We start from the raw sequence: 23,340 nt of genomic DNA, 5'->3' as shown, positions 1-23,340 counted from the left end.
CTTGAGCCACCGCGCCCGGCCGGAAAAGTATACATTTTAAAAGATATGTGTGAAACATGTAGGTAAAGCATGTTTGGTATGGTAAGAATGTGCTTTAAATATCACAATGGGCGGGGCACAGAGGCTCACACTTGTAATCTCAGCACTTTGGGAGGCTAAGGCAGGATGATCGCTTGAGGCCAGGAGTTTAAGACCAGCCTGGGCAACATAGTGAGACCCTGTCTCCACAAAAATTAAAACGGTGCTGTGGCTAGAGCCTGTAATGCCAGCTATACTCGAGGGCTAAGGCAGGAGTACTGCTTCAGTCCAGGAGTTGGAGGTTGCAGTGAGCTATGATTGTGCCACTTCACTATAGCCTGGGTGACAGAGGAAGACCCTGTCTTATACATACACACATAAATCCAACAAGGAAGACAAGAAATATAACCTCTTTCTCTTCTCCAGAGCCAAGAATGCCTAAATGTTGACAGTCAGGATTTAGTACACTGGGTTTCAAATGCTTGCTCTCATCTTTTCTCCGAGTGCTGCAAAAGATTCTGTCCACCCTGTTGCTCCAACTAATTTTCTAATGGAAGCAGTATTTATCAATCTGGGCCCCTGGCTAACAACATGATAAAGAATTTAGTGCTTCTGAAAGTGATATTTCTCCTTCTGAATCACTTTTTTCCCCAAATGTCAAAAGTGGATATATGGGGAATAAAAAAGATGGGTTCAAGTTGCTGGAGGCACTAGCTCATGAATAGGCTGCAGAACTAAGGGGCTGACCAGCGGGGGTTCATGCAGATTCCCAGAGCACTTTTTTTTTTTTTTTTTTTTTTAAGATCGAGTTTCACTCTTGTTGCCCAGGCTGGAGTGCAAGCGTGATCTCGGCTCACTGCAACCTCTGCCTCTCAGGTTCAAGCGATTCTCTTGCTTCAGCCTCCCGAGTAGCTGGGATTACAGGCGCTCACCACCATGCTCAGCTAATTTGTTTTTATTTTCAGTAGAGATAGGGTTTCACCATGTTGGTCAAGCTGGTCTTGAACTCCTGACCTCAGGTGATCCATCCGCTTTGACCTCCCAAAGTGCTGGGATAATAGGCATGAGCCACCGCACCCAGCCCCCAGGGTAATTTTTGAAGGCACAGGTGTACAGGTCCTCAGATTTTGGACAGGTTCCAATTTGAGTAATTATATTCTCTCTCCCTTAGTACCCGCTGCTGTTTCTGGTGGATACAGAATTCTTATTCACTTCCTGAACTAAACTGTTGTGTAGAGTTTCTGTGCAGCTGTTAAACAGCTGCCACATTTCTCTCCATATATAGTCTCTAAAGCATTTTTGGATGAAAGGAATTATACAAACATATTTTATTGTCATGTACTGGTTGCCTTACCACTTAGTTGTAGGTTTTGTGAGGTTGTAACTATTAAATTCAAATCCATATTCCACAGCACACCAATGTTTAATTTCTTCCCCCACCTGCTCTCCAATGCTCTAACAGCAAGGCTCTTACCACAAGGGTCCGTAGACAGAGTGTCCCTGCAGGAGCACGGGGGTCCAAAGCAGCCACAAGATCCCACACTTTAATTTTTCTAAAGATCAAAAAGGGGACAAAAATGCTAGTTAAAAGCAAAAGTAAGAGAACACAGGGAAGAACAGCAGAAATTCATGGCAATAAATATGGATGGTGAGTATAGTTGAAATGTACGTGATTAACCTACAAATGAGAAACAGGCTAGCTTTAACCAAACTGAAGACATTTAATAGTAAAGTTAAACCACACTTTGGGATCAAGAGGAGATCTTGTACATTAGACCTCCTAATGATATTACATAGACCTAGAAATCTACAACTCTGAGGCATCCTCTTCCTGGTCACTTCTAAGAGTGGCCCAGGTCACATGTACTGAGGGACTGGGGTCCATGTAAGAGCAATGGAGTTTATATAAGTAAGCCCTCATCTTTTGATTTAAATAAGTGTAGCTCTTCCAACAACCTTTTATAGGCCATGTTTCCTCAAGGTACATAACAGACAAATTCCAAGACAGGTGGGTACAGATCAAAGCCAGGGCAATAAGAAAATATTGTCTTGACCAAGCTGGAACATGTCACCACACTCTGAACAATTTCCCAAGGTTGTAACAGTGATGGCTGACCCAAAGCAGAAGAAGTGAGCAGCTTCTTGCTGCTTGCATTGGCTAATTAATGTATCAGTATAGTTAGCTCATGAACTAAAATAATGTTGTTAGTTTCTGATATTTAAAAAGTTGCCAATATTTGAACTGTAGCTTTCTACCCTTCACCCCCCAAATCAGGCAGTTTGACAAAAAGAAAAGATAAGGAGTCCTTCGTAAGTGAGTAACTTTTTTTTTTTTTTCTTTTTTTTGGAGACGGAGTCTTGCTCTGTCGCCCAGGCTGGAGCATGGTGGTGCAATCTTGGCTCACTGCAACCTCTGCCTCCCTGGTTCAAGCAATTCTCCTGCCTCAGTCTCCTGAGTAGCTGAGATTACAGGCACCTGCAACCACACCTGGCTAATTTTTGTACTTTTAGTAGAGACTGGGTTTTGCCATGTTGGCCAGGCTGGTCTTGAACTCCTGACCTCAAGTATCCGCCTGTCTCGGTCTCCCAAAGTGTTGGGATTACATGCACAAGCCACTGTGCCCAGCCTACTTTTGTTTGAATTTACTCTGTGTTTAGGATTGGTAGACGTGGGGTCCATTCACAACATTAATGGATTCCATAACCACTAGAAATTAGAAGAAAATAAAGATGACTAAACTCATAAATGAAATGCTAGGATGACAAGTGATGACAAGAGAACTGTACTTTTAAAAATTACTAAAAGAGATAAAAAATCCAAGAGATCAAAATTGGAGATCTTACCACACTAAGTCCCCAAATACTGCCCTCTAGTGTTTGTGTTTTGTTAACAGGTTACCACTTTACATGGGTAGCCTGTTAACACTGGGTTTTTCTTGTTTTGCTTTACAGGGCAAAACAGTGAAATACATAACCAAATAACCAAAATATGAATGACAACCATGTGCAAACAAGTATAATAAAATGATTGGAAAGAATATTTCAGGACACTAAACCAAGGAGAGGTAAATATACAGATTAAAGAAATATGGTATCACTTTGTGTAAAATCTATAAGCTTTAGAAACAAGGAATGGTAATGTTTAACACCATAAACATAAGGAAGGATTAAGACGTAGATTTTCTCTTTTTACACTCTGTTAGCACACTCACCCATCATAGGCCCCACTGACTATCCTCTTGTTATCAAATCGAATACAACGCACCAATTCCTCATGGCCTTCTAACACTCGTAAACATGCACCACATTCTATGTCCCATAATCTGGAAGAGAAAATTGAGTCAAGTGAATTTTCACGTATTCTTTTCTAAGCCTGGAATGTTATAATACACTTTATATGCCTTCTAAAAATTCACAAAATAAAATCAATCACCACCCACACAGATATGTACTGCTTTCAATGTAATTTATTTCCTTTCTGCTATATAACTCACACAGAAAAATGTATGTTTAAGTTCAAACATAAAATGTATTTTCAAAGCACAGTGCTTTATATAATTCTGTAAACAGGTTCTTCCAGGTATAAAAACGAACTCAATGCACACAGTTGTCTGAGCAGGAAATGACTGAGCTAAGAGTTTCCTGAAGTCATCAAACTGAATGAGATACAGATTATCAGCGATGTCCTGTTCTCACAAAGCACCTCCCCCTCTGCCATGGTGGACACTTCTTTTACCACTGTCCAGGACAGTTATTCTCAGAGAATGGAAATGCAAAGTCAGTTCTCAAAAACTTTTGTGTACTAATTTAAAAAACTGTATGTTTTCAGAGCAATTCAAGTGACTTCTAGGAATAATTTCCTTAGATATAACAAACAGTAGCTTTATCTGTTGTTTTTTTAATGGCCTTTTCATCCTTTTAGTACTTCACTGAAGGGTAATGATGGATAAATCTTCCAAATTCTAATCATGACTATGTCATTCGTCTTTGTGAAGAGAACACCCCAAAAAGGGCTTCCAACTGTGAAACTTTCATAATTTCAAATACAGGTAACTCTGGCCAATTATGTAATGCTAAGACAAAAATTACATAATTTCTAGTAAGGAAACAAATCTTTTCATTTCTTGAAAACAATGGCAAAGAAAAGGCTTTTAGCTGTTTATTAGCACTTTTCAACTGTAGACAGGAGAAATTTAAAAAGAAGGGCAACAAAAGGCTTTGCTGTGCTGCTTCTCTGCTTGGGGCAAACTTCTGATCTGTAAGAAGCTACAGAAAGGAAACAGTTGATTATAAACATAACAAAATTACAGACTTGTATGATCTGTGCATTAGTAATGAATGGGAGCATAATATCGATCCCTTATGATACAAGGTACTAGGTGCTCACCTGATAGTGTTGTCAGATGAGCCACTCACTACCAGCCTGTCCCTGTACTGCAAACAGGCAATGCCTCGTTTGTGTCCATTTAAGGTCCTTACAAATTCACAAGTACTTGTGTTCCATACCTGAAAAAGAAAATGGCATTGAGCAGTTGATTTGGTGCTTTTACTGGTAAAATCTATGGCAACTGGAGTCTTACGGAAGCAGAAAACAGGGCTGAACCATTAGAGGGAAGTCAACTTCTCAAACAAATAAAACAAAGGACAATTTAAATTCATGGTAACAGAGGCTAATTTGCAGTTGGCTGTTATCACATGAGAATTCCTCAAATTGATTTACTCTTCTAGGGTTAGTCTCTTCTCACACTCACCATTATTTATAGGAATAAAATACCTCGGCCAAATTGTCACACAACGTCTCACTTATTACCTTTTCACTTGTAGAACAGTCTCTGAATTAAATATTACATTTTTCTGCACCAATGTTTAAATATGAAATTGCCCCTGATCAAATTTTCATATGAATTTCCCCATTCTAAGTTGGAAACTTACTGAAAAATGCCTTATTACCTTTATAGTTCTATCCCCAGATGCAGAAACGATGTACTTGTCATCAAAGTCTACAACATTGACAGCAGCTCGGTGTCCGACCAGCACCCTCCGGAGGGTAATGTCAGTTGGGGAGGCCATATCCCATACAGCAATGGAACGATCTTTGGAGCAGGTCACCATCATGCCATTATTGAAACGCAAGTGCAGAACTGCTTCACAATGGTGAATCAACGTGTTTAGCATTTCACCTGTATTTACATCCCACACTCTGGAAGTGACAGATGAGATTTAGATGGTACTCAAGCTACAGTCTGTTACCTATATTTGACCATCATGCACCCTTCCACCCCTTATATTTAGAGAGAGTGCCGGACCGGGAGAGTGGGAGAAGAAAGGGAATGGGATGCTGCCAGTGTGTCCTTAAGACATACTGCTTGAAATATGGGCAAGTTGTGGAGGGCAAGGATGAGGTGGCAGCCACTGTCACCTAATAATTTGGCCCAGACTGTAAAACTTCTGACATTCAATTGGATACCATTAGTAAGATACATTTTAAATGGGGAATCTGAATAATAACAGTAGCATTAGTGCCCATCCCAATGATAGCCCTCAGGAGCCAGAAATGACATAGGCTAAGATGCTTCTGTCACATACTTAGTAATGTGAATTTGAGTTTGATTACCCTGGATCTCAGGTTTTATCATAAAGGTCAAAGGCCAAGATAATCATGACTCTAATTCTAAGCCCCCATTTCTGTGTTTTGAAGTAGGCAGGGGTTTAAAACAGCCCCTGCATTGTAAATATGGGCTTCACAGCAGAGTGTGGGGTCCTGGGATAGCTTGAGAATTTTGTGTGATGATATATTTTGATTATTCTATTTTTGTTTATTTACTTTGGGTTTTATAACATGTTATTTCCTTTTTCCAGTTTAGCCCCCTTTTATAGAAAATCATCTTTTCTTTATAAATGATGTTAGCATCTACAGTGTTTCAGATTCTGTGGGGCACTCGCTCCACAAGCACCAATAAATGTTAAATGTCAGTAACTACAAGGACAAGTTTGCTATGCTTTTAAGTCAAAAGACAAAAAACAGGAACAGTCTTTTCTATTCACAGAGGATAACTTGGAATGGTAAACATTTAACTTCAGAGTATCTAACAATGCAGTTAACTGCTTTTTTCCTACGTCTATTTTTTTTTAAGTTACTTTTGATGCATTATGTTTGCTAAATCCTTTAGCTTAAGGCAAAATTCCTAACAGAGGTTCCCAGCAGTGCTACTGGTACCCAGAACTCAAGCTATCCCAGACTCCAGCAGTATAATGGCTGTGTCATCAAATCACTAATGCCTCTGGAAATTGAGGGCCCCTCCCTGAGTGAAGCTCGCAATTAAAAACTGCAGGGATGGCAGGGGAGGGGCTGGCAAAGAGAGCACAGCTCACCTGTACATGTTTCAAAGGAGATAATACAGACCTGCACTACAGTTACAACTACCTGAAAGGAAGGCTTCATTGCATTCATGTCATTCCCTTGTGAGATGGCTTTTGTAAGGAATGCAAAGTTTACCATAAGGATAAGAAAAGTTTCTGTAATAGATGATCCTCCAAATTAATATAGAACGTGTAGTTTCTTAAATGTGTGAAAATGTAAACTTACCTCAAGCATTCCTAAATCAAGTTTTCTAGTTCTAGACTGACAGAAATGATGGGGACCTGGTGGTTTATTCTTCTTTAGTTTCAGAACTGTGCCGATACATACAAAATTACTATCTATGACAAAGAACAGAGTAGAGCTGATGTTTCAGAGTTCAAAAGAGCATATGAAATTTTCTACCTGACCGTGGAATCCGATGATCCAGTTATGATCACTCTCTCATCATACTGGAGACAGAGGACAGAACCCGTATGGCCTGTGAGAATTCGCTTGCATTCCAATGTGTTTTTATCCCAGATCTAGGATGGCAAATAAGATCCTTTTGATCAATGTGATGATGGGGTGCTGTGGAGACTTGTTGGTCTTATTATGTGTTTGATCCCCCAAATAATCAAAGCCCAGAGTAGTGTGGAAAGCATTCTTCCCTATGGGTATAGCTAAGTGCACACACACCCACCCAAATATATATATATATATATATATAGCTTCAGTACTATGCAAACTTTTATCCTTTTCATTAAGGAACAGGGTAGTTTATAATTATGTGAGGGCCAAAAGAGTAATAGCCCATTCAGTGCATTTCAAGAAGAGAATTTAACCCTAGGACTACCCATTTGTATAATATTCTGGGGGGAAGCAGATGTCTGTCCTTTAAGGAAATGATTTTGGCTTTGGAACTGGAAACAATCTAAAATCTTCACTTACTTTCTAGAAATAATGCTTAGAGTTTATGCTTTGGACTGTGCTAAGAATGTAGTCAGCCTCGCTCCCTCCGCTACCTTCCTACAACTGAACAGACCTCACCTTGATTGTGTTGTCTCGAAGGCCGCTTACTATTTTCTGATCATCATACTGTAAACAGTAAACTCCTTTGCTTGTTTCACTTCGGCAGTGAATTCTCTGTAAACTATGTCTTCCACATCTCCAGTTAGATTCTATTGTCTGAGAAGAAGGAATGGGAAAATGGCAGTGTTAGGAAACGCCTAGAATCAAACTCTTTTTGGGCTTTAATGACAATCAAAGGCTCGATGCTTTACTCTATGGGATATACACAACTTAGGGAAAACTTAAAAATGTCTTTAAAAGGCTACTATCTACATTTATAAAATATTTTCCCTTTTGCAAAGTAATTAAAGTTTGTTTCCTAGAACTCCCCTGCCTATAATTTGTTCAATTAAATAATAAATCTAGTGGGAAGAGACTACTCATCAAGAGGAGAAAAGCTACAAACTATGTGAGGTTATACACTCAGTGCTCTTACATATGTGATGGCCATTGCTACTGATGAACTTCTATGGAGGTTCAATTCAGAAGATATTTGAGGACAAGTTTACCATTCATACTGCTATTGTATGAAGGGATCAATCTCTTTATCTCTCTCATCTATGTATTAGTAAACAATTTTTTAAAGCTTTAAAATTTTGCCTAGCAATTTATTTTACCTACCCTACTTGCCTGTAAAGAAACTGATTTTCTTTTCTTTTTCTTTTTTTTTTTTTTTGATGGAGTCTCACTCTGTCGTTCAGGCTGGAGTGCAGTGGCACGATCTCGGCTCACTGCAACACGTGCCTCCCAGGTTCAAGCAATTCTCCTACCTCAGGCTCCTGAGTAGCTGGAATTACAGGCGTGTGCCACCATGCCTGGCTAATTTTTATATTTTTAGTAGAGAAAGGGGTCTCACCATGTTAGCCAGGCTGGTCTCAAACTCCTGACCTCAGCCTCCAAAAGTGCTGGGATTACAGGCGTGAGCCACCACAGCCAGCTAAGAGATTGACTTGCAACTCATGTCAATAAACCTTAATGGGCTTGCTGTAACCATATTGTGACTGAAGAATGCTGATAATTCTGTGCCACTGGGCAAATACCCCAAAATACATAGATTCTTACCTCAATGTCTTGTATAATTTTAGGATAAAGTGCTCTATAAAAAGAGTTGGGAGGAGCATTCCCGTCAGGAGGTTTGTTTTTGAATAAATACTGTCCCCTAAAAAAATAACAAATATTTCCCAATGAAAATCATGACATTATATATTTATATACATATATATTTTGAGACAGTCTTGCTCTGTTGCCCAGGCTGGAGTGCAGCGGCGTGAGTTGGCTCACTGCAACCTCCTCCTCCTGGGTTCAAGCGATTCTCCTGCCTCAGCCTCCTGAGCAGCTGCGATTACAGGCATCTGCTACCACACTGGCTAATTTTTGTATTTTAGTAGAGATGGGGTTTCACCATGTTGGTCAGGCTGGTCTCAAACTCCTGGCCTCAAATGACCTGCCTGCTCGGCCTCCCAAAGTGCTGCGATTACAGGCGTGAAACATCACACCTGGCCGACATTATATATTTATAAGGAGCTTCATATATTTTCAAAATGTTTTCACAGTTACCATTCCATATACTCTCCATAGCTGCCTACGGAGGAGCAAAGGTAAGCCTGATTTCAGGAGTCCCATGTCAAAGAGCAACCTTCTGGGCTCTAAGGAGTCTGATCAACACTGATTTGCTTTTGGGTAAAACATGATTATTTCCAGTGTAGAACGTCAGAGTACCAAGCCTTTGGAAATATTATAATATCAGTAAACAAATGGAATATGTATAATCAGAATTCATCTATTGGTCTATTAAGACTACTGCTTAGATTCACTGACCTCATCTTTTGGAAATTTTGTTAGTAATGGTAAGTATTACCTTTGAACTAGCACATGCCCTATAATTTTTTTTTTTTTCTTTTACTGTGTAGTGGTCCCCAGCATTGTAAACAGCAGCAATGCCTCTGGCATGGAGATCACTTTTTCTAGGTCTTTATCTGTGTGGGTAAGGTGGCTGCTCAGTCACCCAGGCTGCTGCTAATCAGTGCAACTATGCTTTGAAAGGAACAATTCAGTTCATTTCAACAGAAAACAAAAGGATCACAGGTTTGTCCAGTAGCAGCTAGGGAAGAAGAAAAAAAGAAACGCCTAAGAGCATTGTGCTATCAAGTCTAAGGCATGAAACTGACTTTCACAGGTGTGTTCCTGGCTGTGTATATACATACATGTACTTAACTGCCTTCCCTGTTTCCAGTGAGCAACATTTGTTAGTATCTCCTTCCTTATGACAGCACATCTCTGGAATACTCGTATCCCAAGCTAGATCTTTGCTACAAAAAAAAAAATCAGTAAATGGCAATCACTTCCTGCTGGGTAAAAAATTTAATTCCTCATCCTGAAGTTAAGAACCCACCAAACACGGTGTGGAAGCTAGTAAACCCCACTATGGGTGTACTAACTGCTGTTCTCACTGGCACCGTGCCTTGCAAAGTGGAGACAGGCAGAAATGCCTCTGAGTGTAATCCTGGCACCAGAGAAATCATGTTTTCTCTGGGCCAGTCATCCACTCCTCCCTCTATAGCTCCATTACAATATAATTAATTGTTTGTTGTCTCCAGGAGTGCTTCTCCCCTTCCCTCTCCCTATTATACACCTTGAAAATTATTTGAGAAAATTTCCTGTCCAGGAAGGTAGCTGGCTCTAACTTCTGTGTTAATACAGAAAAGAAAATCTGAAAAAGAGAAGTGAAAATAATACTTATAAAGAGGGGGATTAATGAAACATGATACACCAGCATAAACAAAAGGGGAAACAAGATGTGTTATGAAAGAATTCCGGATTAATGGTACATTTCTCTGTACAATATTATTCTACAAACACTTTGCAGGCAAATAATAGATTTTGAATGTGAAGATTTTAAGTCTGATTTCTCAGCCCACCCACATTCTTAACTACTTGTTTCTCAATGCCCACCATTTCTGAGATTCCTGTCTTCTTTTAATCTCTAGCACTCCAAGACTTTCTTCCTATGCAATGATACTATCTCTACATTCTAAGGAAAGAGAACCCATATAAGCTTCTGATCTTGTTTTCCACCTCACTGCATTTACCATTTCTTGGTAAAGTACCTGAATTTCTTCAGATCAAAGTGCTACAGAAAGGGGTGGCTAGGTATTGAAAACGGGCTTCTGTCTTTATGTTTTAAGTCAAAACCTTTTATGATGGAAGATCTCTGACAACAGGGACTACTTCTACGTGAAATGCCTAGTACCTACGAGAATGTGAGTACATGATAAATGTTAAATATTAAATTCAGAATGTTATCATAAAATGTGATCTGCTGATTAAGAAAATTGACTTTTCCCAAGTGGTCTTTTATTATACTTTTAAGAGTTACCATTACTGAGCAGAGAGCATATTCGGTATTTTTCAAAAGAGAAAACTACAGAGTTCATGTCCCAGGGGAAGACTGTCAAATTCATCTAGACATAAAATACAACATCAAAGACCAAGTTAAAACTTAAGAGATACAAAGCTTTATTAGAAAACTGTATTTACTTACTATTTTTGGTTAGTAGAAATGTAAGAACCTTTCAAAGCTAGCATATGGGGAAAGGTATAACACAGAAAGACTTTATTGACATATTAGGCTTGGTAAGACAATTTGAAAGAAGCAAATGAGAAACTGATGGAGTAAATTTTTTTTTTAAAAAAAGGGAGGACAACTGACACAGGAATAAAGGCAACATGTAAAAATAGAAGCAGCAACAAGAAAGTCAAGGGAATAATGGAGGAAGTCGACACGGGATGTATAAATATTTGGAATTTCATGGGGTGTATCATGGGATTAAGAGGATAAATGTGCCCAAAGACAAGGGGATATAGTCAGAACTCTGAAGGATACTCAAAAGAGCGGGAAAGGGTTTCTGTGGATAAAGAGATAGGGGAAAAAAGTGGTAATTAGTGCTGGATCCTGGGTTATTTCACCTACCCTTTACAAAGGCTCAAAAGCCATCTTCTCAATGATCGTTTTTTCTTTGTAACTAACATAACAGATCTTGCCATTTAGTGCCAATCCCAAGCAAAACTGTGGAGCCTTCTACCTTTGGCATTTTCACATCCATCTGCCAAGAACTGCCTACTTACTTCTTGATTTTTCTGCCTTCAAAAAAGGACTCAGCAAACTCCCAATGTCTGATGAAGGTTTACTGTCATTTACAGTCCAAATGGGAACACAATGTATTTTAACAGGGAACAGAACCTTTATAGCTAAAGGAATGAATCCCCTTAATTGAAATTTCAGGAGTTATTTGGAGAAGAGATTCTTTTTTTCTGAGGGACAGAGAAATCTTCTCAGCTGCCCTAAAATTCTCCCATGTAAACAGTTGCCTGCTGTATCCTCAAGGCTGGTCCCAGCACTCAGCAAAATGATGGACCCTGAATACCATATAACTCTATTTTTATTTGCTTTGTTGTACTATTAAAGAGTTTATTTCCAAAGTATGAAGTAGGTTATGAAAGATTGCTATTTTTCTATGTAGTGAAATAAGTGAGAATTAAAAAATATATTTGAGAAGTAGTAATAAGTGTGTGTGTGTGAGTGTGTGTGTGTGTGAGAGAGAGAGAGAGGGAGAGAGACAGAGAGAGAGAGAGAGAGACAGAGAAAGAGACAGGGTCTTGCTCTGTTGCCCAGGCTGGAGTACAGTGGCATGATCATAGCTCACTGCAGCCTCAACTTCCCAGGCTGAAGCCATCCTCCCGCCTCAGCCTCCTGAGTAGCTGGGATTACAGGCATGCGCCACCAGGCCCAGCTAATTTTTTGATTTTTTTGTAGAGATGAGGTCTCACTATGTTGCTCAGCCTGGTCACAAACTCCTGGGCTCAAACAATCCTCTTGCCTTGGCCTCCAAAACTGTTGGGATTACAGGCGTGAGCCACCCTGCCTGGCCAACAATATTCTTTTCTACATAGCCTAAAAATTGCCTAGCTTTTTGTTCCTTTAATTCGATTTGAGAGAAAAATTTAAACAGTCTTCCTAATAGCCAGAATGATAAAAATCTCTGAAGCATTTGGTATAATATAGGTCGTTGTATTTACTAGGTGTTAATAAATTTCAAAGACAGAAAAAAAGAAAGAGAGCCAAATATATTTAATGAAAATTCGAAGGAAAGCTGGTCCATGAATATTTATCTTTTACAAGTGTTCTCTATTTTTAACTGTTTTCCTCTTTATGATCCAAGATAAACAACAGATAAAATTAATTTGGAAGGACACCACTAAGCACACACATGCCTATTATAATGTTTTCTGTCAACGAGAATATTTAATGTTACCTTTATTACTACGTAGCTTTCCTATAGTGACATTCTAGAGACATACTCTGAGAGAAAATTATTTAAGGAAAGATATCTTTCAGAAGTTCTAATGAAATGGCACTGTTAAGAGAACAACAAAAAAAGTAGTGAGGTCTCTTAGACTGCTAACTATATGATGCTTTGGGGAATTCGGAATTAAGTCAGAAAATCTTGAAAAACAGAAGTCTTAAGAAGAAACAATGATTTATAATGAATTTCATTTTCACTTTTTCTGATGGCTAGAGTTCTTATTCCACTTGAGCATAAAAATAATTTTTGATTACAAAGGTGACAAAACACCAGACGCATAAGATAAAGGCAATAAATTTTCTGAAAGAAAAGAAAATCATTTGTCTTGGATTATTTTAGGGGAAAGCTATCCTGGATGGTTTCTATGTGATTCAAAGTCATCTACTTTATTTTGGCTCATAAATTGCCCATCAGTCCTTTTGGAGGATACCAACTTTTTTTTTTTTTTTTGGAGACAAAGTCACGCTCTGTCACCTAGGCTGGAGTGTAATGGCTCAATCTCCACTCACTGCAACGTCTACCGCCTGGGTTCATACGATTCTCCTGCCTCAGCCTCTAGAGTAGCTGGGATTACAGGTGCATGCCACCACACCCGGCTACATTTTGAATCTTTAGTAGAGACAGGGTTTCGCCATGTTGGCCAGGCTGGTCTCAAACTCCTGGCTTCAAGTGATCTGCCCACCTTGGCCTCCCAAAGTGCTGGGATTACAGGCGTGAACCACTGTACCCAGCCGCAGGATACCAACTTCTGCCCAGATAACAGAATGCTTTAAACAGGAGGGCTGGTAAACTTTCCATTATTTTTTGCAAAGCAGTATTAATACAATATCATGTCATTTTGTGAGTGACAGGTAAGAAGAAAAACTGCTGAGTACATGAATACTTGTTCTCTGTTACATTTTAAGCTGCAAATCAACAAAATCACCATATTAAATGAGAAGTGGTCTCACTGGCTCCCCAAAAATCTTTCAGTGACTGTGACTGGCCAGGTCCTGAAGCCATGTAATAGTAAGAAAAGTTAAAGGCTCACCACCCTCTTCGTTCTGCCAGGCCTCTCCACAGAGAATCTGTCCTGACCATTCTCTCGATGAGCTTCTTCCATAGCATGCCATCAGAGGTCACTCGGTACCATTCCTTGCATACAAGTTCAGCAGCACATAGTGATTTGGCATCCAGGTATGACAGAATGTTCTCAGCAATATGATCCAAACCCCGAGCTTTCAGGAGAGGGAGGAGGCAAAGAAAAAGAACACAGAGGGTGGTGAATGATTTTTTACAAAAGGTCCTTTAAAACAGAACAGCATTTGTTCTGCTATGAAGGCACATCATTGTCCCTAGTGTGGTCCAGTTTCTTTTTCAAACAGAGGCTTGGGTAAAATGAGTGTCAATAATTTTTCCATAAGGTTACAGAAATGAACAGTATTTTCCATCTTCCTTTAGATAAGGAAGTTAAAGTTAACAACCAGCAAACCCCCCAAGACATTAAAAATAAAAAGGATTCCAGAAAACAATTCACATCTATCTATATGGATTTCAGCACTAGGGGATGTTCTATGGATGGCATCTCAAACTCTATGATTCAGACCCCCCCAAATCTCTATATTAGGTCCATTTCTCATTCTGTTTCTATTACTGCTGCAGTTCCAAAGCTGTTCGGTTAAAGAAATATCCTTTAAATGTACTGGGGGAGAGGCACTAAGTCAGAATGTGCTGGGTTATAGAATTTTGGGCATGCAGAAGGAGAGAAGAAGGAAATATAGAATGGCATGGAAATATCCCAAGAGAAAGACAGAGATGTATGTTTAAGTTCAAGAATGAGTTTAATTTCAGATTAAAAAAAAAAAACAAAACTATATTTGAGAGTAGCTGCTGCTATAAAACCTAAATGACAGTTGAGTAAAAATGAAAAAATTCCAGACCAAAAGATAACTTGGTTAGCATTTCAGAGAATATTCTGTAGGAGGTGCAGAGGAAAATAGTGGAGAATAGATCCTGGGGCGTACAAACCAGAAGGGCTTCCCAATTAAAGTTCTCCAACACCCAAATCTGTATTGAGGTCTCAGAAGAAAAGATCCTATAAAATAGGATGAACTCACTAAAAAAACTTCTTTTGCCTGCTGTTCTACATTCACAATTGAGATAAAAATATTCAAAGTTATTTCTGTTTACAAAGTACATATCACATGTTTTCTATAGACTTAAATAGTTCAGAAGAATTCCTTCATACTCTTACTCCTGTAGGCACAAACTTAACAAGAAAGAGAACATGGCATTTCATTTTGGGCCTTTCCCCTGAATCATATCATATAAAGATAGTATGGGTATCAGTCACACTTTTCAGCAGACTTGAGAAAGCAAGCATTAAATGGATTTTGTTTGGCTGGCATCGCATGTTCGTATTTAAGTATAAGCAGATGGAGACGTGCATTACCCAATTCTTATTAAAGAAACATGAACAAAAGCCAATTAAAGGTATAATAACTAGTTCTTCATGTAAAATACAGTAATGGTATGATTTATATTAAAACTTTCTACACCATCAGAAATTTCTAAAATGCTGTCCTGTTTTTAATGGGTGCCATCAAATTGCTCCTGATCATTTCACCAAGTACCTTTAATAAGTCTTTGGAAGTAATTTCACCTAACACTCCAAACAAACCCATTACATTAATGGACTACAGGCACTTTTTGAAGTAGTTTGGTTTACTAAACATAGCCAGATGGTACAGGTTTATAAGTTTAAATGGCCATAAAGCATTAGATTGATGATTTAATACCTCATAGAGTGGTCAGCGGATACACACCAGGGATCAATATTAGGTAAAGGATACACAGGTCTAATCAACTCCTGTTCAATTCTTAGTGGTATAAGCTTGAGATAGTAACATGTCTCAGTGATTGGGGAGAACAAAGTAATGAGGTACACACAGATTGTACAAAGAAAACTGTTTGCCTATGGCTAAAACAAAATCCAATGAGTAAAGAGGGGGCAAAAATCTATTCCATTTAACAAAAGATATAGGTAAAATTCAGTTTTTACAGGGGTTATTCCTAAGATATAAATAGGTATTTCTTTTGTTTTAAACAGCAACTTAAATTCCTAGTTCAGAAAAACAAAAATTTAAAAAAGGTATAATTAGCAAAAATAAAACAAAGTAGTATTAATAGTTGGGAGGCTATGAGCTGGTATATTTTTATCAGGGGATAGTTTGGCACCATGTATTAAAAGCCTTTAAAAATGTTCATATTCCTTAATATATAGCGATTCCATGTCTGTATTTTTTTCCGTAGGATTCCCACAAGATTAATGTATAAAAATTCATCATCACATGGTTTATAATAGGAAAAAATTTTGAAACTACCTAAATGTTCAATAAAGGGGTTAAATAGTATGTGCTTCAACCATTGTAAAGAATATTATGCAACAACTGAAAAGAACACACATTCAGAAAAATACATGAAGAGAATGTATTCAGAAAAATGGTCACAAAACATTTATGATCAAAGCTTTATAGGAAAAAAAAACACATACCTAGACAAAACAGAAAGGCTACCTGCCAAAATATTAATAATATAGCAAATCAGTAGTTCTTTCTGAATGCTGGGGTTCTAGGAAATGTTTTTAAATATTTTCTAAGTTCCCTGTAACTTCTGTAACTGGAAAACAACAACACCCCCTCCCCTAACAAGATATGACATTTAAGATAAGATTCATTCAAGTTGGTATGATTTTTTCCTCTTAAAATAAACTTTGAATACACAAGAATCTTATCTTCCTGACATAGCATTCCCCCCAAACACTGACACCTTGGAAGTGTTCTAGGTGTCAGTATTTGGGGGGAATACTATGTCAGGAAAATAAGCCCTTCCAAAAATAAGCATTTAGAAAAACCACAGCACCCTCCAAAAAAAGGATTTTACATATCATTTTATATTTATTTATTTAACACCACAACGAGGCTTATGAGATAGCCTTCTTTCTAAAAACTTCAATTAAAAATGTTTTTTATTCATCTGTAGAATTTCAATATTCTGTTGATATATTCTCATAGAAATACAAATCCAAGTACATAAACATATCTTGAAACTAAGACATATTATAAAAGACACAACTTACATCAGGTAACACCTCAGAAAAGATTTTATTTGGACCTATGTATGGGTAAAAATAGGTTGAATAGAAGGGCATGAGTAAGAAGATAGGATAAAAGGAGTCTCGGCTGGGCGCGGTGGCTCATGCCTGTAATCCCAGCACTTTGGGAGGCTGAGGCGGGTGAATCATTGGAGGTCAAGAGTTCAAGATCAGCCTGGCCAATATGGTGAAACCCTGCCTCTACTAAAAATACAAAAATTAGCCAGGCATGGTGTCAGGTGCCTGTAGTCCCAGCTACTCGGGAGGCTGAGGCAGGAGAATTGCCTGAACCTGGGAGGCAGAGGTTGCAATGAGCCAAGATCATGCCACTGCACTCACTCCAGTCTAGGTGACAAAGTGAGACTCTGCCTCAAAAAAAAAAAAAAAAAAAAAAAAAAAGAGTCTTTATTTCTAGAGTTTGTTTTTTTAAAAGCTTTATACCAGCCGAGCGCAGCGGCTCATGCCTGTAATCCTAGCACTTTGGGAGGCCGAGGCGGGACGATCACAAGGTCAGGAGATTGAGACCATCCTGGCTAACACGGTGAAACTCTGTCTCTACTAAAAACACAAAAAATTAGCCGGGCATGGTGGCGGGCGCTTCTAGTCCCAGCTACGCAGGAGGCTGAGGCAGGAGAATGGCGTGAACCCGGGAGGCGGAGCTTGCAGTGAGCCAAGATCACACCACTGCACTCCAGCCTGGGCTACAGAGCAAGACTCCGTCTCAAAAAAAAAAAAAAAAAAAATAGCTTTACACCAAAAAGTACAGTTAAGGAACTTAATTTGTAAAAATCAAGCCAATAAAGACTTTTAAAGACAGATATATAGCTAGAGATTTAGTTCTGTTATCATCACAGCAAATTCATGGTTTACAAACACTTGTAGACATACCTGGCAAAGCAGTTATGAAATCTCTCTGCAACATAGGTTTAAGATACGAGTTTATGTGCCCATGTTGGTAATGACACATTTGGGATATAAGATGTTCCACAAATTCCACTTGATCTGACTCTGACCACTGCTCAAAGTATTTGACACACAGTTCCTTTTCCTTTTCATAGCTTGCCGAGAGTTTCCGTTGCTTGGGCACAATCATACTGGAAGTGCCATTGGCAAGTTTTGTCTATAGAAGGGGGTTAAAAGAAACAAAACGATTAGTATTGAAAATGAGGGAAATATACACGATTTTCTGGTATGGCATGCTATGTTATGTCTACACGATTGAGCCAACTCTGTTATTCTATTAGCAATTACGTGGAAAACCACAGAAACACCATACAAAGTTGGTAAATCAGCTATAACGCCAGAAGACTAAGCATCCATTTCCAAAAGTTTGCAGAAGACATTCTTAATACTTGAACATACACAAATAAAAACTGAAAGCTGAAAGCATGTTATTACTAGCAAGCCAAAAATCTAATTTGCTTTTTCTTGTATACAACAGTTGTTGGACAGTTATACAATTACTTGATCACAACTTTTTTTTGAGACAAGGTCTCACTCTATCACCCAGGCTGGAGTGCAGTGGTGAGATAGATCATAGCTCACTGCAGCCTCTAGCTCCTGGGCTCAAGCGATCCTCCCACCTTAGCCTCCAGAGTAGCTGAGACTATATTGGTGCAAACTACCATGTACAGCTAATTTTTAAATTTTTTTTGTACAGATGGAGTCTTCTTTTGTTGCCCAGGCTGGTCTCAAACTCCTGGCTTCAAGCAATTTTCCTGCCTTGGCTTTTCAAAGTGCTGGGATTACAGGTGTGAGCCATTGTGCCCTGTCATCACAGCTTTTCTTTTTAGACAGAGTCTTGCTCTGTTGCCCAGGCTGGAGTGCACTGGCACAATCTTGGCTCACTGCAACTTCCACCTCCCAGGTGGAGAATCAAGTGATTCTCCTGCCTCAGCCTCCCAAGTATTGGGACTACAGGTGCCCACCACCACACCTGGCTAAGTTTTATATTTTTAGTAGAGACAGGGTTTCACCATGTTGGACAGGCTGGTCTTGAACTCCTGACCTCAAATGATCTGCCTGCTTCAGCCTCCCAAAGTGCTGGGATTACAGGCAATAGCCACTGTGCCCAGCCAACAACTTGGTTTTTAATTGTTAAATAAGAAGTCCTTTATGGAAAGAGAAACCAAAGAATATTCTGAGACTCTGTGGTACCTTTTTGAACATAAAGCTAAAATAACACTCATATGCTCAATCTACCCTTTTCCATAAAATAAAATATTCTGTATTTCCCATGAAGTCTTTTTTATTAATTGACTCATTCAATAAGTATTTACTGAGCACCTACAATGTGCCCAACACTGTCCTTGGTACTAGGAATATAACAACAAAAATGACAGTTAACATCACTAACATATACTCTTAGTGTAAAAGGCACATTAAAAACACAAGCAGCCAGGCGCAGTAGCTTACACCTGTAATCCCAGCTACTCAGGAGGCTGAGGCAGGAGAATAGCTTGAACCTGGGAGGCAGAGGTTGCAGTGAGCTGAGATTGCACCACTTCCCTCCAGCCTGGGCAACAGGGCGAGACTCTGTCCCCCAAAACAAACAAACAAACAAAATACAAGCAAATACTTAGAAAATATAATGTAGGTAGTGCTATGAAGAAAAATAAAGCAGGATAAAGGAACAGGAAAAAAGTATATGTTATTGTCGTAGGCAAAATTCTAAGATGGTCTCCAAGATTCTTTTTTTTGTTTGTTTTGAGACAGTGTTTGTCTTGTTGCCCAGGCTGGAGTGCAATGGCATGATCTCAGCTCACTGCAACCTCTGCCTCCCAGGTTCAAGTGATTCTCCTGCCTCAGCCTCCTGAGTAGCTGGGATTACAGGCACACATCACCACGCCCAGCTAATTCTGTATTTTTAGTAAAGACAGGGTTTCTCCATTTTGGTCAGGCTGTTCTCGAACTCCCAACCTCAGGTGATCCGCCCACCTCGGCCTCCCAAAGTGCTGGGATCACAGGCATGAGCCACCGCGCCCGGCTGGTCCCCAAGATTCTTGGCCCCTGGTGTACACATACCTTCTCTGAGTTGTTCAAACAGTAATGTAGCTATTGCTGTGATTAAAAGAGGGATCCAAATCAGGTGACCTTAAGATGCAGAGATTACTCTGGTGGATCTGACCTAATCATATGAGGCTTTAAAAGCAGAGTTTGCTCCAACGGGTTGCAGAGGAGGAAGGGGGCCAGCTGGCAAGGAATGTGGTCAGTCTCTAGCTGCTGAAAGGAGCCCCCAGTTGACAGTCAGTAAGAAAATGGGGGCCTCAGTTCTACAATGGCAAGGAACTGAATTCTGCCAACAACAAGAATGAGCTGAGGGCCGGGCGTGGTGGTTGACTTCTGTAATCCAAGCACTTTGGGAGGCTGAGGTGGGTGGGTCACCTAAGGTCAGCAGTTTGACATCAGCCTGGCCAACATGGCAAAACCCTATCTCTACTAAAAATACAAAAAATGAGCCAGGTGTGGTGGCAGGCACCTGTAATCCCAGCTACTAAGGAAGCTGAGACAGGAGAATCGCTTGAACCCAGGAGGTGGAGGTTGCAGTGAGCCGAGATAACGCCACTGCACTCCAGCCTGGGCAACAAGAGCGAAACTCCATCTCAAAAACAAACAAACAAACAAAGAGCTGAGAAGAGGATTTTCCCTCAGAGCTTCCAGATGAGAACTCAGTCCAGCCCAACACCTTGACTGATTTAAGCCTTGAGATACTCTGAGCAGAGAACCCAGGAACTATGTGGCACACGTCTGACCCTTGGAACTATACACAGAACTAATAAATAGGTGTTATTTTAACTTGCTAAGTTTGTGGTGATTTATTAGGCAGCAATTAACAAAAAACTAATATGATTATTTAAGTCTAAGTGGTTAGAGATAGTTTCCTGAAAAAGGTGACATTTTAACTCAGACATGAAGGAAATGAGGACTAGACAGCAAGGAAGAATGGTCTAGGCAATGGGAATTTTGAGACCCTAGGTCCCAGGTGGCAGTTGGCCTGGCATGTTCAAGGAATAAGAGGGTCTGGTGTGGCTGGAATAGAGTGAGCAAGGAAAAGTTATGGTTGGAGAAGTAGCCTGGGTCAAATCATCCTGGTTATTCCGGTGGTGGTAGCTAATCTCCACAGATTGGCCCCAGCAACTACAGTCCTCCCTCTACATCAATGCTACCCCTCCCATCAGAAGTGGAGATTATGTCCTATTCTGTGAATCTGGGCTTTGACTAAGAGAATGGGGAGGAAGTTGCATTCCATTCTGGGACTTCCAAGCCCAGGCAACTTCTGCTTACTCCTTAGAGCGTTGAGCTACCATGTGAGAAACTCAGGCTAATGTGAGAGAGAGACAGGTATGGAGGATGAGAAGCCATACAGAGGCGCCACCTGGGCAAACACTCAGAAGCATAATAGCAACACAATCTGACACCGTTTAAAAAGACCACTGCTATGTGGTCCTTTAAAACTATATGGGACATAAATAGAAGGAGGTAGGTAAATTAAGACACTACTTCAACAGTCCATGGAAGAGAGAACAATCTCTTGGACCACAGTGGTAGCTACAGAGGTGGTGAGAAATAATTGGGATTCAGTGTATAATTCTGAAGACAGATCCTGCTGAATTTGCTGATCGACTGGATATGAGTATAAGAAAAAAGGAGGAGACAAAATCACACCCAAGTATGAGGCTGGGGGACACTGGGAAAAGATTCAGAAATCAATAGAAACTTTTGCTACTCTGAAGAAAGTAGGATTTTCTTTAAAGGATAATCACAAATGGGTACAACCGGGTACTTTTCAAAGTAATTTGATGGATCTTTGGCATATTTACTTAAGCAACCCAAATGTGGCAGGAAGACCCATGTTACCATAGAGTTCATCCCTCCTTAGACATACTCAATGTGGAACATGCTATAAAACTGTGCCAAATTTAATTCATTTCAAGGCTCAAGCTTGCCTTATTTTCTTTTATTTATTTACTTTTATTTTTAGAAACAGGGTCTTGCTCTGTCATTCAGGCTAGAGTGCAGTGGTGTGATCATAGCTCACTGCAGCCCTGAACTCTTGAGGCTTATTTTCTAGATGTTAAATCCTAAACACAGGCCTCTTTACAAAGTAAAGATACATAGCTGAAAGCATATTTTCAAGAATGGCATTAGGCCATTTTATATACACAGAAGGAGCTGACCCTTGTAATCCTGGTGTGTTGAGGTGGATGTTTTCTAGCATAAATGCCACTGTTGCCTATGATACAGACTAAAAATGATTACTAAGAAGCTTGTTGGACATAGGCCTTGGGGGACTTTAGGGTTGCTTTTTGTATAGGGTATTTGTTTGTATCTCAGAAATGAAAACTCATGAAATGTGAAGATTTAGAGAACTAACACACAGGCAAGCTTATAAGCTTGACCAAATGCCACTTCTAATCCCAACAATGAAAACCTCCAAAACTCTATCATTTTTTAAAAAATATATTTGCCTTTTAAAATGCACCCTTTGTCTTTTAAAAGGTGAAAATGGACATGAGTCAGGTGCTACTGGAGTAGTTTTCTGGATAAAGACCAGAATGCCAGGTAACACAGAAAAACAATCAGCAACTTACTGAAATTATTCCACTTACACATTAAATAAATGAGATATTGCTATAATCATGAGGAGTCATGCTTTGAACAGTGGCTATCAGACTGTTAGATAAAACTGCCTAAGGATTTAAAAAGTTTGGGCATCCTACTGCAGAAGCTAAAGATAAGTCAAGACTTTGTGATACTTTCAACGATCAAATCATAAGCGGGAATCAAACATTTGGTTATTAGACATAAAGTATAAACTGAGATTTCACATATTTATCAACTGTTCTGGGCTATTCTAGCGGGTAAACATTTTAGTCACCACCCCTCAAAACGAGTATTTTTTTTGATGAGGCAGAAAGACACATACCTGAGATCCATTATCAAATGGGTTACTCTCAACCGCTACCCCATACTGTATTGTTTTAAAAGCTTTGGCCCTGGAGTAAAAAGACCTGGTTTCAAATTCTAGCTCCTCAATTTAGCAGCTGTGTGACATGGAATAAATAACTTGATCTTTCTGAGTCTAATTCTCCCATCTATAAAATGGGGATAATAATAGGTTCTATTTCATTGGGTTTTTGTAAGGAACAAATAAAAAAAAACCCTCATGAAAAGCATGCTTAGCACATCACCTAGCATACAGTCAAGTGTTCTGCCAATCAACACTCTTAATGAGCTTATAACACTGTTGGAGCTGAGCTTTCCCTCTCCTTTTGAAAGTACATTCTTCTTTTTCACTATATATTTTTTCTATTTTAATTTTCATTAAAGTATACATAAAAATGCTTAATCTTAAGTGTACGCAACTAATTTTCACAAGGTAAACATACCCACATAACCAAAACCCAGATCAAGAAACA

General features: G+C 39.3%; 1 protein-coding gene across 3 annotated transcripts in view; it reads right to left on the bottom strand.

Moving 5' to 3' along the window:
* BTRC (beta-transducin repeat containing E3 ubiquitin protein ligase) overlaps positions 1–23,340 on the bottom strand; it is a 259,914-nt gene that overhangs the window by 20,494 nt on the left and 216,080 nt on the right. For all 3 annotated transcript variants that reach the window (XM_050804973.1, XM_050804975.1, XM_050804974.1), the window contains 9 exons: positions 17,810–18,041; positions 13,820–14,006; positions 8,489–8,585; positions 7,406–7,543; positions 6,782–6,900; positions 4,969–5,218; positions 4,406–4,524; positions 3,231–3,341; positions 1,493–1,571 (listed from right to left, as the gene is read on the bottom strand). In XM_050804973.1, coding sequence (XP_050660930.1) covers positions 1,493–1,571; positions 3,231–3,341; positions 4,406–4,524; positions 4,969–5,218; positions 6,782–6,900; positions 7,406–7,543; positions 8,489–8,585; positions 13,820–14,006; positions 17,810–18,041 — 1,332 coding nt within the window. The remainder of the gene's footprint in view (positions 1–1,492; positions 1,572–3,230; positions 3,342–4,405; positions 4,525–4,968; positions 5,219–6,781; positions 6,901–7,405; positions 7,544–8,488; positions 8,586–13,819; positions 14,007–17,809; positions 18,042–23,340) is intronic.

The sequence above is a fragment of the Macaca thibetana genome, chromosome 9 (assembly GCF_024542745.1).
Source record: "Macaca thibetana thibetana isolate TM-01 chromosome 9, ASM2454274v1, whole genome shotgun sequence".
In the NCBI taxonomy this organism is placed as follows: domain Eukaryota; kingdom Metazoa; phylum Chordata; class Mammalia; order Primates; family Cercopithecidae; genus Macaca; species Macaca thibetana.
This window is presented reverse-complemented; position numbering and strand designations above follow the sequence as displayed.